We start from the raw sequence: 14,691 nt of genomic DNA, 5'->3' as shown, positions 1-14,691 counted from the left end.
AAAACAATTTCCAGTGCTCAGGCCCCACACTAGAGCAATTAGAATCACAGAGCTCCTCAGGTGAAGGCCTTCCTAAATCTTGGCTCCTCACCATTTCCTCCTTTGAGCCTCACCTGGGAGATCTAGACCTACTTTTCTAATAGCAAGTCGTTCTGGTTTTGCATTTATTTGCATGTTTATCTTGGACTATAAATTCCTTGAGGGCAAGAAGCTGTATCTTACCCATCATGGTACCCCTAGCATGCAGCACACAGTAGCCTTGTCCATAAGCATGTGCTGAGAGCCTAAAGGCATAAGTGAAGCAGAGCATAAACCATCTCCTTCTCTGGCTTCCTGCTTCTTTACCTTCCTTCCTGGCTGTGCTCTTATTTCTCACTGCTCTTGTTTTGTTTTCATTTACTGGCCCTTCTTCCTCAGCCCACTTCTGAAATAGCAAAACCGCCCTCTGCCCTGCCCTTTGCCGTCTCCCAGCCTGGGGATCTCGTCTGTGCATATGGCTGCCGCACTCTCCATCAGCTGAAGGCTTACAGAGCCACGCCCCCAGCCCCCACCTCTCTGCTGAGATCCAGAGTCTTCTCCTTCTGCTCTTGGGATAGGGCCATGGTTGAGAGCCTGGCTCCATGTCAAAGGCTGCAGGAACAGGCTTAGTTTCTGGCTCAATCACCTTTTCTCCAACTTGCTTAAGATCTTGGTTTTCTTCATTGGTGAATTAGGGATGACGGGTGGTTATCCAGTTGGTAGGGTTATTCTGAGGATTAAATGAAACTATTTAAAGCTCTTGGCACAGGGTTTGGCTGGCACAAAGTTAAGTGCTCGATAATTGTTAGGTACTATTACTAGACAGCTCTATCTGAAGGTCCTGCGGATCCCCTACATTGTCTGAAAACAGCACCATCCCTCTGACACCTGTTTTCTGTTTCCAAACCTTCAGGCATCCTCCTCAGGTAATGCTAGAACCAGTGGCTGACACAGATGTGATTTAGGGCTGCACAGGGCCTTCAGGGGACCCTTGGCATCTCCACAGCCTTCAGCATCTCTCAGCCAGACGGTTACAACAACCCTTCTTCCCACCAGGCTCACTCTCTTATCTGAACCCTATGTGGTCGGCTTCTGCCAGAGTGATTTTCATAAAACGCAAAGTAAATCGGATCACATCGCCACTCTCCTCCACTGCTCACTGCTTTGCTCCTTCCCCAGCTCACTACCCACTGAGAGCACTTAATAAACTCTAAGGTAACTATTAATCCTCTGTGTGTCTCCCATTTTCCAGCCCTCTTCCCCAGCTGGTGAGTTCACTGACAGTAGGCAACTTTTAATTTTTTCTTCCTTTTTTTTAAAAAAAGATTTTATTCACTTGAGAGCAAGAGAGAGAGTACAGAGGGAGAGGGAGAAGAAGACTCCCCGCTGAGCAGGGAGCCCGATGTGGTGCTGGATCCCAGGACCCCGAGATCATGACCTGAGCCAAAGGCAGACGCTTAACCAACTGAGCCACCCAGGCACCACTAATTTTTTCAATGTAGTTTTATTTCCTGAGCTACCAGCCCAAGGCCTTACAAATAGTAGGAACTCAATGATTTATGAATGAAGGAACTTTGGAATTAGGAGACAGTATAATTAGGTCATATCTTTGCTTGATTTATTTGGTGTGAGTGACTGTTTGGTAGAAGAACATGACTCCATTGCAAGTTGAGCATCTTGTGTGATGCTTTGTGTTAGAAGTTGCAGCATGTTGTAACAGGTCTCGGGAACAGGAACTGTCTTACACTGTGTATTGTCTTCTGTTGTTTAAGTTGTGTGTACAAACCCACTTAACAAACATTCCTTTAGGTACTTCCTTTGTACCAGGCCCTGGGCAAGGCATAGAAGCAAATGGTAATAATACTACAATAATGCTTCTAATTATTCTGTCCCTCCTCTATTCTGTACCTAAGTTGGCTCATGAGATCAACCACCTCCTGAATATGAGTAAACAGAGGCTCTTATTTAAAATACCTTTTCTAAGAGAATATGGCAACTAAGTGGGAAACCATATTTGAACCAAGGTCTGCCTTTATTCCTATACCCATTGCTCCTCTCAAGAACACATAATACCTCATAGGTACCAATTGTTGAGTGCCTTCTCTCTCTGAGGTGCTAGATATCTATTCTTGGATTTAATTCTCCTCTAACACTCTGCAAGGCATGATCCCCATTTTCCTGGAGAGGAAATGGGCTCAGAAAGGTCAAGTAATCTGCGTAGGATTGCAGAGGAGGGTGGCAAGTGGTAGAGCAGAGATAATCACTCAGGTCTGCTGGACCCCCAGGCCCCATTCCCTGTCCACTTAGCCTATGGCATGGTCTAGCCAGAGGGCAAAGCTGTTCTTGAGTAACAGGTTCACCTTGGTAAGTGCAGGTGGGAGAGCAAGGCCAAGGAGCTGCTGCTTCAGCAAAGGAGGGATGGGCACAGCTGTTCAGCTGGGGGTTCCAAATGTTCTGATGATATCAATGTTACACTGTTAAGTTATTCATCATTCATTCATTTGTCAAATATTTTTGGGCCCTTCAATTTGTTATGCATATCAGTGGCAACTGATATAAACATAGGAAAGACAAAGGAACTTTTTAAAAGAGCTCCTGGTCTTTTTAGGAGAGGGGGATAGAAGGATGAGACACAGAAACAAATGGCTGTATGAGACGTAGGTGCCATAACAGAGCTTGTTACCAGGTGCTGTCCACCAGGCGTGGACGTAAGCCAGAAGCTCCACGGAGGGCACCACGAGTCCATCCCCCCCAAATTCCTCCCCGGGCCTGCAAGGCCCTCCAGGATCTGTCCTGCCAACCTCTCTCACCTTCTGTGCTTCTGCCACATACACTTACTTATGGTTCTCAAGGTGACTAAACTTGCTTCTGCCCCTGCCACAGGGCCTTTGCCCCGACTGTTCCCACTGTGCATCACGGTCTCTCTCTCATACTTCGCTCAGTGTCTCAGTGTATTATCCACTTTGCTCAGTGTCTCCCCTTCAGGGGGTGCCTTTCCAGATGGCCCTCCCCATTCACTCCTGTCCCATGATCCCATCCTCCCTCTGCTCCCAGCTCTAACCACGATCTTAAGAGCATGGGTTCCAATCTCAGTTCTGTCATTTTACCGGCTAGGTAAGCTTGGACAAGTTATTTAACCTCTCGGCATCTCAGTTTTGTCCTCTGAAAATGGGGGGTTAACAATGATGCCCCCACCTCCCAGTGCACTGCTGTGGGGCTTCACCGAGCTTATCTATGTAAAGCATCAATAGTGCCTGGCGCATAGGAGATATGCGATAAACATAAAGTGTGTGAATCTTCCCATCATGTGCCTGTCTGGATCTGACTACAGAGACTACAGAACACAGTCTGGGAGTGCGTCAGCAACCAGGCCAGCATAGCCTCTGTCCACAGGGAGCTTGCTTCCTGCCTGAACCCCCCTGTCCACCCCCCCACATGTATTTGCCCTGTAGCCTTTCGCCTGGAGGTCACTCATCCTCTTTGTTCTCCTTTCTAGCCTCCTCACCCCCTGCTTCCTGCCTGGGATTCACGGCTTGAGAGGACACAGCAGTCTGTGCACCCACATGATTTGTTTGTTGCTTGTGGTTGTGTTCCTTCCTTTAGTGGTAGACTTCATTAGAGGTTTGGTTGGTGTGGAAATGGTAAAATCTCACCAAGGAGGTGAAAAAAAGCAGAATAATAGCTAAAGGCCCACCTCTTGGCTTTCTTCATGTTCTGTGGATGTTTTGCAACCCCTGGAACTGCCCATCCCCCCAAATCTGCCTGCTTTCTCCTTGCCTAGATATCACTTCCTCTCGGAAGTCTTCCCAAGGCCATGGGCTCTGGAGTGGACCTCGTGCACACATATTTCACCGCATGGGACTGTCTCCACCCCTGTCTCCCTTACCAGTCTGCATGTGCTAGAAGGCCGGGGCCATGTCTTTTGTCTTATTCACCATGGGATCCTCAACCCCCCAGTACCTTCCTACCATTAACAAGTAGTGTTCTTTACGTACATAATGAACTTAGAGGACACGAACCAATAAAGCAGGTAAATTAGGAAGCAGTGGCTTGTATTGGGTTACAAAAGGCCTATTCACTTTATAAAAGGAGTTTTTGCAGGGTTCCATTGAGTAGCAAGTCAGGGGTATTGCTTAAAATAACACCCAAATCTCAGTGGCTTCACACACACACACACACACACACACACACTTTCTTGATGATGTGACAGTCATTGCAAGTGTCCAATGTGTAGCCTTTCAAATTTCAAATCTTGTAGCTCCACTATCCTTTATGCCCTCTGCTGGGCCCTCTGCTGGGTCCTCTGCATCTGGCTGCCAGATGGGGAAGGAGAGAAGAGAATCACTCAAGGGGTTTTCTTCTGGGTCATACCTGCAAGTGGCACATAGTACTTCCTGTCCCATTGACTGGAACTCTGTTACATGGCTGCCCAACTGCTAGGGAAGCTGGGAGAAGTGGTCTAGCTGCACGTCCAGGAGGAACGGGAATGATGTTTTGGTGAACACAGGGCAGTCTCTGCACCTGGGAGCATACCAGAGCCAGGAGGCCCCTGGGTAAAGTCAGGCCCTGTCAACCTGCAATGGGTCCCTGAGGAAAGGAATTGCACTGATTTTCTGTTTTGATTTTGTAGACAAACACATGTGATCAAAATCTTAATCATTGCCTTGAGCTCATCGAACAAATTTCCAAAGTTCAAGGACAGCTCTTTAGGATCCTCACTACGGCAGCCCAAGAAGGTGAGAATGGCCTGTGTTTCCCCATCTGGCTCTCTCTTCTTTTGCTTCAGTCCTTGGTACTCTCTCACTGTGTCGCTGAATTTCTTTCCCTGACCTGATTTATGGGTTCTTTTAGGTGGACATTATGATGGTGTGGAAATAATCAAATCGCGCCTTCTGCCTTGGCTGGAGGCCTCCTTTACTGCTGCTTCCCTGGGAAAACCTGTTGACAGCAAGGTCCCCTCTCTACAGGTAGGGACGCTAAAGGATCCCCCTTGACTTTCAGCACCCCGGTCAGGCTCTGGGAACTCAGACATATATAAGAGATGGCTTTTACCTAGTGAGGGACTCAGCACTACTTGGGATTGGGGACACAGGTCCAAAAGGTGCGTTTCTGTTTACAGTAGTAAGTGGCGTAATGGGTTGAGCTTCTCTTCAAAGAGGCCTGCGTTCAACTCTCAGCTTTGCCTACTTCCCAGCGGTGTGACCTCAGACAATTCAACGAGCCTCTGCTTCCTCAGCTGTAAGAAAGGACTGGTGATGTTCTACATCTGGGACATTGCCCACACTCGGCATTAAATGGGAACTTTGGAATGACAGATTAGTCACACAGACAGTTAGGGTACACGGAGCCTCAGAAGAGACCATTAGATGGGGGAAAGCACCATATTCTGGAAGAGTGAAATGAAACGAGTTGAAAACTTAGTTCTCAGAGACTGACAAAGAGTATTGTCATTTGCTGTTGCTATGGGGTGATTTCTGTGGGTTAGTGTCAGGTTTTAGGCAGTTGAAGCCCAGACTGGAAAGAGAGCATACACCTTGCTTAAGGCATTAACATCATTAAGCATTAGTAACCTTGGTTTTGGATGTTTATATGGATTTCCATAAATTCTTTTCTAAAATTAAAGTATGTAGAGTGGTCTTTTCTTAGCAGCCTTAGGGGTGCAGGGGTGGAAGGGTTCCTGCTTGGAGGTCACTGGGCAGAATTCTGGTCGCTCTTCTATGGTCCTGAGTCTGTTGACTAACCTTTCATGTCTCACTTGCTGGAAAGGAAACAATGCTTTTGCTGACCCCCTTGGGCCATTTTGAGAATTAAATGTGATAAACATGCAGAAACAACTAACATAGGCTAAGTATTCCATAGACATCAGTTGGTTTTAAGCAAATTTTTCTCCCCTGGGGATTTTTTACATGTTGCTGAGATTTTTACCCCGTGGGTGTTCTTCTGAGTATAAAGATATGAGATGATATTTCAATGGCTTTTTAAAAAGTTGATGTATAATAAAAAATTGAGCTATAATTTACCTGCAGTGAAATCCATAGGTCAATAAATGCATATATCCGTGTAACTCACACCCTATTAAGTTATAAAACATTTCCATCTCTCCAGAGCATTACCTTGTGCCATTTCCCAGTCACCTACCCACCCCCCCCAACCAGGCAACCACTCTTCTGATTTTTATCATTCTAGATTAATTTTGCTTGCACTAGAACTGCATATATATGGAACTATGCATTTGTGTCCTTTTGTGCTTGATTTCTTTTGCTCAGCATAATGTGGTGCAACCCATCATCTTGTTTCATGTATTCAAGACTATTTTTGATTTGTGTATCATTCCAGGACACATTTGATAAGGAGAGACATAAAGAGGCTGGTGTTCGGGATCGGGACATGCAACAATTAGACTCTGAGTTGACTTCGACTCATAATCAACTCAACCAGGTTCAAGACGAGTAAGAGGAATGCAAGTTATCTTTTTCCAAAAAGAATTGTTTGTTCTTAATTTTTAAGTTTGAAAGGAGAATAATGGCTCATGTAAAAGGTAGACATCTGCAAATAACTCTGTGTGTGTGTGTATGGAGAGAGAGAGAGACTGAGAGAGAGAGCGTCAGACAGAGAGTAAGGAGCCAGTGTCTTTGAATCTGGGGATAAGATTTCTATATTATATTAGGCTACCTAAGACCCTGCTCCCCTTGGCTCCATCCCTGGAGCTCCTCCTTCTCTAGAGGCCTGTTATGAGCCTATATATGTAAACAGGGAAAGATTGTTATATGATAATCTATCTTTTTTTTTTAAAGATATTTTTTATTTATTCATTCAAGACACAGAGATACAGAGAGAGAGAGAGAGAGAACAAGAGCAGGGGGAGAAGCAGAGGGAGGGGGAAAAGCAGGCTCCCCGCAGAGCAGGGAGCCTGATGCGGGGCTCGATCCCAGGACCCTGGGATCATGACCTGAGCCGAAGGCAGACGCTTAACCATCTGAGCCACCCAGGTGCCCCTGGTAATCTATCTTTTGAAAGAAAAATAAGATGCAAAAGGGAGAGGGTTAAAGAAGGTCAGACAAAGAGTAAAATTAAGGAAAGAGAGCAAAAATAAGATGAATAGGCTGCATCCGTCTGTCAGATGTGCTCATTTAGAGGGTATAAATGCCTGGCTGAGAAGTCAGACTCTTTAAAGAATGAGCATTTCAAGATTTTGGAATAATTAGTAGATATAAAAAGTACTTTAAAGAAGTTAAGCAATGCCAGGCAGCAACCGGTGTCAGATGCCAAGCCAGGGTAGCAAGCTCAAGGAATCACTGCAAAGAAAATTGCAAGCCTTGGATTTGCACTTGAGGAAGACAGACAAATGTGTCTGAAACTGCATTCAGCCCACCTAGCCAAAACCCATCAATCGGATGTTTCTCAGTTGGAGCTTTGCTCCACTGCGGACATGTATGGGGCGGCAAGGAACTCTTTAGTTAGGGCTTGTGATGGAATAAGTTGTGGCATGCTGCCTTGTTCTCTGATGAGATTTCCTTTTAAGGAAAGCATTGCTACTGATATAGTTTTGCTTGATTATAAAAGTAATAAAAGTTTCCTTCTCAAAATGCATACAACATACGAAAATGGCAGTATCATAGCCAAGGGGTTTATCTGAGGCATGATTATTGCTAATTCAAAATGCATACAACAAATACAAGTGTAAAGGTGAAAATCACCTGTTATCTCATCCCTGTTAACATTTTGGTTTATTTTGCTCCAGACATTTTTCTTTGTGTGTGTTTGCATGTGTGTGTGTGTGTGCACACACATAGACACACACACACAGTTACCTCCACACCCCCCATTCATTTCCAATTGGAATCATTGTCAATGAATAGTTTTATGGCTGCAACCGTCAACATTTACAAATGTAATGAGCAAAAAAGCACAATCGTCCGAATTTCTGCAACTTATTTCAACTAATATCAGCTGATTTGGAGTGAGGTGAGGATAATTAAACTTACCACTTCTTTTCTGGTTTACTATACAGTCCTTTTCCTGTAAATATTCAGTTAGTTCCAAGTTCAAACTTCTGTTAGGGGCTCTTTTCTCCCCCCTCTCCAGGAGTCTCCTCAGCCCTCCTCCTTCCCTAGACTGGCCATTTAGAAGTAGAGGGATGCTTGCGTGCTTATGAGGGATGACTCAAGCTGGAGAGGAGAGACTTTGGGTCTTGTGCTGCTGTATGAGTTCTTGCTGCCTCGTTTCCAATGGGCAGTAGAGTCTTGTGCCAAGGGGTGCTGATTTGTGGCTTGTCTGGTTAAATCTTCTGGAGAATTTGCTGGCAACTGTGGCTGGCCAGGCCCTTCCATTTGCCACTAACTGTGAGGCAGGGCTTCAAGACTTTGCTGGTTCTTGACTTCTATCAGCACCAAGGGGAGCCAGGAATTCCTTCCTACCTCCCTCTCTTATCATTATGGCTCTGTAAATAGCCATCAGGAGCATCAGGGGTCAAGGAACTATGACTGCATACTTTTTGTAAAAAAAAAATTATTTGGAAATAATTTCCAATGCAGAAAATCTGTAAGAATAGTACTAAGAACACCCATATACACTGTCATGTATGTTTCATACTATTTGCTTTATCCTTTGTGTGTACACTATATATATATCCTCCCCTCCCCCCACCAAACCCTGTGCATCTCATTTGAAAGTGGCACAGATGAAGGTGTTTGCTCCTTTACCTTGGATTTCCTAGTTTGGTTTGGTTTTTAACCCACCTGTGGTTCTTATTCTTTTAAGGCATCAGAAATGATGCTGTCTGTCCCCCACATTCTGTGGTAGCTAGGTCTTTCCTTTCTCTCTTACTCTACCTGCTACCTGCTATGGAATGAGTGGCCCACCAAGGAGATTCCCCATGTCTGACCTTGTGGAGCCCAGATTGGTTTTGACTCAGTTACAAATGGGCAAATTCTAATACAGTGCTCAATGGGGACAGGTCTGCCCAAGTTTGATGAATCCTCGAAAAGGAAGATGTCTAGATTTTATACTCGGGATCTGGTTATGAGTCTCTGTGTCTTCATTTCCTATCTCCAATCTGTTGGCAAATCTGGTTGAATCTACCTCCTAAACATCTCCCACTCTTGTCCCTTTCTTACTATTCTACCACCATTGCCCAGTTGAAGGCCCTGATACCTGTTGCCTCAACCAGTTGCCTTCCAACTGGCTACCCTGCTATCATTCTTGCTCTACTATAATCCATTTCACACATAGAAATTTATAAAGTCAGACCCTGGCTTAAAAGCTGTTAGTAGCCTCCTTTTACACTTAGAAAAAAATTCTAAACTCCTTACCAGGACTCTTGTAGCCCTGTGTGATCTGGCCCTGCCTCTCTCTACACCCTCATCTCATGTCAGGCTCTCCTCACCTGGTCTGTGGTCCCCTTCCTCACCTTGCAGCCTTTGCCTGTGCTCTTTCAGAAACATGGCGGTCTCTCTCTGGTTCTTTGCATGGCTGGTTCTTTATTATCTTTCAGGTCTCAGCTGAAATGTGACTTTCTCAGAGTCTGTGACCATGTATATCGAAAGGTCTTTCCTTCCCCCTGCTCTGTAGTTCTCTTTCACAGTGATCTGAAAATAGCCCTTACCACAATTTGGAACTTTAAAACATTGGTTCGCAAGTTTCTGATCCACTAGACTAGAAGCCCCAAAGGGTTACTGTCTTGTATCTGTTTTTTGTTTTTTTTTTAAAGATTTTATTTATTTATTCATGAGAGACAGAGAGAGAGAGAGAGAGGCAGAGGGAGAAGCAGGCTCCCAAGGAGCAGGGAGCCCGATGCGGGACTCGATCCCAGGACTCTGGGATCATGACCTGAGCCGAAGGCAGACGCTTAACCATCTGAGCCACCCAGGCGCCCCTGTCTTGTATCTGTTATTCTGACACTGTTGTATCCCCAGCACCCAACATCATGCCTGCCACATGATATATCCTCAATGAATGAATAAATCCCTAATAAAAAATAAGTAAAATACATTAACTTGCTTAAAATAATGCTTGGCACATGAATGTACCTCCCTTTCTTCTCTCTGTATATCATTCAAGGGTGCCAAATTAGCATGTACGTTTGGTTGTATGTACATGTGTTCACCCAGGTGTGCCATGCCTTAAGAGAAAAACATAACTACTTTATTCCTGTTCATACTCTCCTTCCTTTCTTGGTCTATTTGCTCCTTTTAATTTTCTACAGTTTTCTCTTGACAAAAATGTTCATTTTCTTCTCCATGTATACTTTAAAAACCCTGTAACATAGTCACCTCTGAATTAAATCACAGCAATTTCCTCTTAATTGCCAGTAGCCCTATTATGAAGTTATTGCTACTTTGGCATTTGTTAAAAGACTTTAGACATTGTGTTCATTCATTTTTCAACTAAAAAAATCTCTACTGTGTTACAGGCACTATTTTAGGTATTGGGGATAAAAAGATAAAAAATAATTTTTGCCCTTAAGTAGCTCACAGTGTATTTGTAATGAGACTGTTAGTGTGAACCAAGTGTTGGAGGTGCTCCAGAGAAGGGGAGACACACTTGGCTTGAGAGAGTCAGGGATGACATTTGCATGAACACTCACAGGTTGCGTGGGCACTTGTTAGGGGAGGAGGAGGAGAAGGAGATGGGAAGGAACACTGGGTAATCACACCACCTCTTGCATTGCCTGATTGGTCGGGATCTGTGGGGACTTGGTAGGAATCCTGCTAGCCCATCATTTCTCTATCTGCTTCACTGTCTAGGGGAGGACCCCAGTGTTTGACCTTCCATTCTTCCATCTAAAAGGAAGGAAGAAGACAGGTGTGAGTTTAGATAGCAACTGCAACCTCTCAGCCTCAGATGAAAGAGCCTGGATAGTACAGGGAGGTAGGGTCCAAGAAGTCAAGAAACCTTTGCCAACCTATGATCTCTTGCTGGACTAGGGCAACTTAACTGAGAACCACTGGTCTCCATCCAATGTCATCCATACACATCCATTTCTTTTTAAATTTTAGATAGACCTAAAGAAATAATAGGATTTGTTATGATTTGCCTATAATGAAGAGAGTCCTTGAAACTCACAATGACCTAGCTATGTTGAAAACTCAGGAAAATCATGCTCAATAAGTGGTGGAAGTTAGAGGCATGAAATACTTGGTAGTCAAGTGTGATTGTGGAAGACTTTCTTTGTAGGTGGGCAAACAATTTTTTCTTTATATGTAGGAAGTCTGGGAAAATTAGATCAAATGCAACTCTATGGTGCAAAGTAATGAGAATACTGCAGAAAAGGGTATTGGGATATTGCAGAAAATGGAGATTTTATAGGGAGAGGCAGCCTGAAGATTTGGTGTGCTGAGCAGATGAATTAGGAGGGTGAGAAGGAGGAAGTGAACAAGTTTCTTTGCCCTTTACATTCTAACGTTAATAATTATTACATAGCTATTTAGTGGTAGCCACTCTATAATGTCTTCACATTTGACATTGAGAAAGAATGCTAGCATGCTTTTGCATACAAGCGCACCATAATATTTGCAATAGTATCTGATTGGATGCAGATGTCTCATAATTTGATCTTGTTTTTGTTGAACTTATATCATATGCCAAAAGTTCCTGGGACAACCTATGCCTTGATTTGGAAAGTCTGCCAATTTTGGAAAATCTGTCTTAAGTTACTGATTTCTCTTACAGTCTGGCTGAAACTGAAAAGACTCTTGAAGAAACCAAGAACAGATCAGCCATATCCCTTTTGGCTGCAGAGGAGGAAATAAATCAGCTAAGAAAGCAGTAAGCAAAAAAAAAAAAAAAAAAAAAAAGACAGGATTATTGCAGTCTGCTGATTGATCTTTGAATTTAGCTTTTTGGTACTCCATTACAATATGAAAGAAGCTGTTCACAAAGAGGAAAGGCAGCAATAGTTTTATTACTGTTTTATATAATTTTTTTCTTACTACAAAAATGCTGTCTACTATAGAAAAATTTCCAAGTACAACAGAGTATAAGAGGAACCCAAAAACCCTCTCAAAATTCCAGAGCCAGTTATTGTTACCATTTTGCTATTTCTTCCAATTGATACATTAAAAAAATAGTTATTACTACAAAATCAGCATAAGGATACAATTTTGGACCCCATCTTTTCACTTAACATTGTTTTTCTCTATTACTAAGAAAAAATAGTGCAAGACTTAGTTTTAAATAGATGCATCATGTTCCATTATTTAGATATTTCCCTAATAGTGAACATTTACTTTGATACTGATTTTAAACATTGGAAATAACATTGTGATAATTATTGCAGCAAATGTTAGTTTAAATTTCAGATAATTCTCTAAATATAAATTTCTAGAAGGAGAGCATAAACACATACTTTAAGGTTATATCTTCCTTGAATTTTTAAAATCAAAGTATAGTTGACACACAGTATTCTATTAGTTTTAGATGTACAACATAGTGATTCAACAACTCTGTACCTTATGCTACGTTCACAAGTGCAGCTCCCATCTGTCACCTTACGATGCCATTACGATATCAGTGACTATATTCCCTATGCTGTGCCTTTTATTCCTGTGCCTTCTTCCATATGTGGAAGCCTATGCCTGCCACTCCCCTTCACCCCCTTTACTCATCCCCCCACATTCTCCCTTCTGACAACCACCAGTTTGTGCTCTGTATTTATGGGTTTGTTTCTGCTTTTTGTTTGTTGATTCATTTTTTTTATTTCACATATAAGTGAAATCTTATGGTATTTGTTTATCTCTTTCTGACTTACTTCACTTAGAATAATACACCCTAGGTCTATCCATGTTGTCACAGATGGCAAGATCTAGTTCTTTTTTATGGCTGAGTAATACTCCATTGTATGTATATTTATATATATTGTGTGTGTATACATATATAAATATATATATCATATCACATCATATCACATATACATATATCGCATCCTTATCCATTCATCTATGAGTGGACATGGTTTGCTTCCATATCTTGGCTACTGTAAATAATGTTGCAATAAATACAGAGCGCATATATCTCTTCAAATTAGTGTTTTTGTTTTCTTTGGGTAAATACCCAGTAGTGGAATTATTAGATTTCAATATTTAACTTTTTGAGGAAACTCCATACTGTTTTCCAGAGTGGCTGCACCAGCTTGCCTTCCCACCAACAGTGTACGAGGGTCCCCTTTTCCACATCCTCACCAACACTTGTTATAACTTCTTGTCTTTTTCATTCTAGCTATTCTGACAGGGGTAAGTGGGTATACCTTCATTGATCTTAATTTTGATTTTTCCCCCCAAAAAGCAAGTGGGGGTTGTATTAAAACACACCCATGCACGCACACACACACACAAATACCTTTTTGCTGCCTTCACACATGTTCCATTGTTCTGATTTCTTTGGGAACACCCTCACTGTTGTAGCTGGGAGCACTGCTCTGTTTTCTACTTCTATCTCCCCCTCACCATCATTTTCTTTTCTCTCTCTCTCTTTTTAATTTTATTTGCATTTATTCAATGCAGAATTTACTTCCGGGTCATACGTTTTTATTTCTTCAGTTTCTTCTGGGATATCTTTTTCTTCTGTGCAACCTCCTGTTTTGGTTTAGGGACAATCTGCTCTTTTTCAGTAAGGACCATCTCCATGTGGCAGGGAGAGCGCATGTAGGGGTTAATCTGACCATGAGCCTTGTAAATTCTTCGCCGCATCTTGGGGGCTTTGCCCACCTGGGTTGTGCTCCATGACCAGAGAATCGACATCAAAACCCTTAAGTTCAGCATGACTCTCTGCCTTTTTAAGCATATGCAGTAAAAACTCAGCACTCTTCCTGGGCCCCTGAGCCTGTGTGCAGCCCCACTGTTTGGCCAGGTCCACCAGGGTAGCGACCGAATAGCACACATGGCTTCTGCAAAGTGACGTCCTTCAGATACCTCGTGGCTTTTGGGATCTGCATACCCTTGATGGCCTGGGCAGTTTCACATGTGTTCTTAAAGTGAACATGAAGATTTGAACCTCCTGACGTGCATGATTTTGTAGGGTTTTCTAGGTTAAGCGAATAGCGGGCCATTTTCAGAGGTCACCTCAGGCCGCTTAGGTTAAGAGTTCTCACCATCATTTTCATCTCTTATTTCCTACTTGATAGAACTTCTCAGATTCTTTGACCCTATAATTGAGTGATTTCCTGTAGCAGTGATTCTGTTCTTTACCGTTTCCAGTGCAGCTTTTAATTCTGCTATTGCATTTTTAGCTTCTCTGTGTCCTTCTTAATCTTAGCCCTTACCTTTTCATCTTATATCATTGTCCTTTTCATCACAGCACGTTCTCTTTGTGTGGGTTTGCTCCTGTTTTAGGTAGTCATGCCTCTCTGCATCTTTATAAGGATGCTAAGTTTATTTCTGAAGCTTTGTCTCTAGAATACATTATTTGTATAAATTCACCCTTCCACCTAGTATTGTGGATGTTATTCCATCTCTATTATCATACTCCACCCCCCACCCCCCCCCGCCCCCATTCCATCTGTTCAGAGAATCAGAGAGCTAATGAAGATAGGAGATTGTATCTTTGGCCAGCTTCTGGACCTAGGCTTTGGAGGTCTGATGCTTCCAGAGTTCTGTGCAGTTAAGATCAGCCTAATATAGAACAGGATGACTATAGGCCCACTCTGCTTTTGCTGGAGGATCTGCGTACATACTCCTT

General features: G+C 43.1%; 1 protein-coding gene across 4 annotated transcripts in view; it reads left to right on the top strand.

The window, feature by feature from the left end:
• Nucleotides 1-14,691, top strand: part of SPATA18 (spermatogenesis associated 18) — a 38,155-nt gene that overhangs the window by 8,450 nt on the left and 15,014 nt on the right. For 2 of the 4 annotated variants that reach the window (XR_004679221.1, XM_035004999.1), the window contains 4 exons: nt 4,649-4,754; nt 4,870-4,985; nt 6,355-6,467; nt 11,689-11,784. Coding sequence is in view for 3 of the 4 variants with exons in the window: in XM_035004999.1 (XP_034860890.1) it covers nt 4,649-4,754; nt 4,870-4,985; nt 6,355-6,467; nt 11,689-11,784 (431 nt within the window). In the remaining variant the exon portion in view is untranslated. Of the gene's footprint in view, nt 1-4,648; nt 4,755-4,869; nt 4,986-6,354; nt 6,468-11,688; nt 11,785-14,691 lie in introns of those variants that run through there. The other 2 variants (XM_035005000.1, XM_035005001.1) reach the window with 2 other exon arrangements.

This window comes from Mirounga leonina, unplaced genomic scaffold (genome assembly GCF_011800145.1).
Source record: "Mirounga leonina isolate KUSES-001 unplaced genomic scaffold, KU_Mleo_1.0 Mir_129, whole genome shotgun sequence".
Lineage (NCBI taxonomy): Eukaryota > Metazoa > Chordata > Mammalia > Carnivora > Phocidae > Mirounga > Mirounga leonina.
Note: the sequence above shows the minus strand (reverse complement) of the source record. Positions and strands in the feature narration are given on the sequence as shown.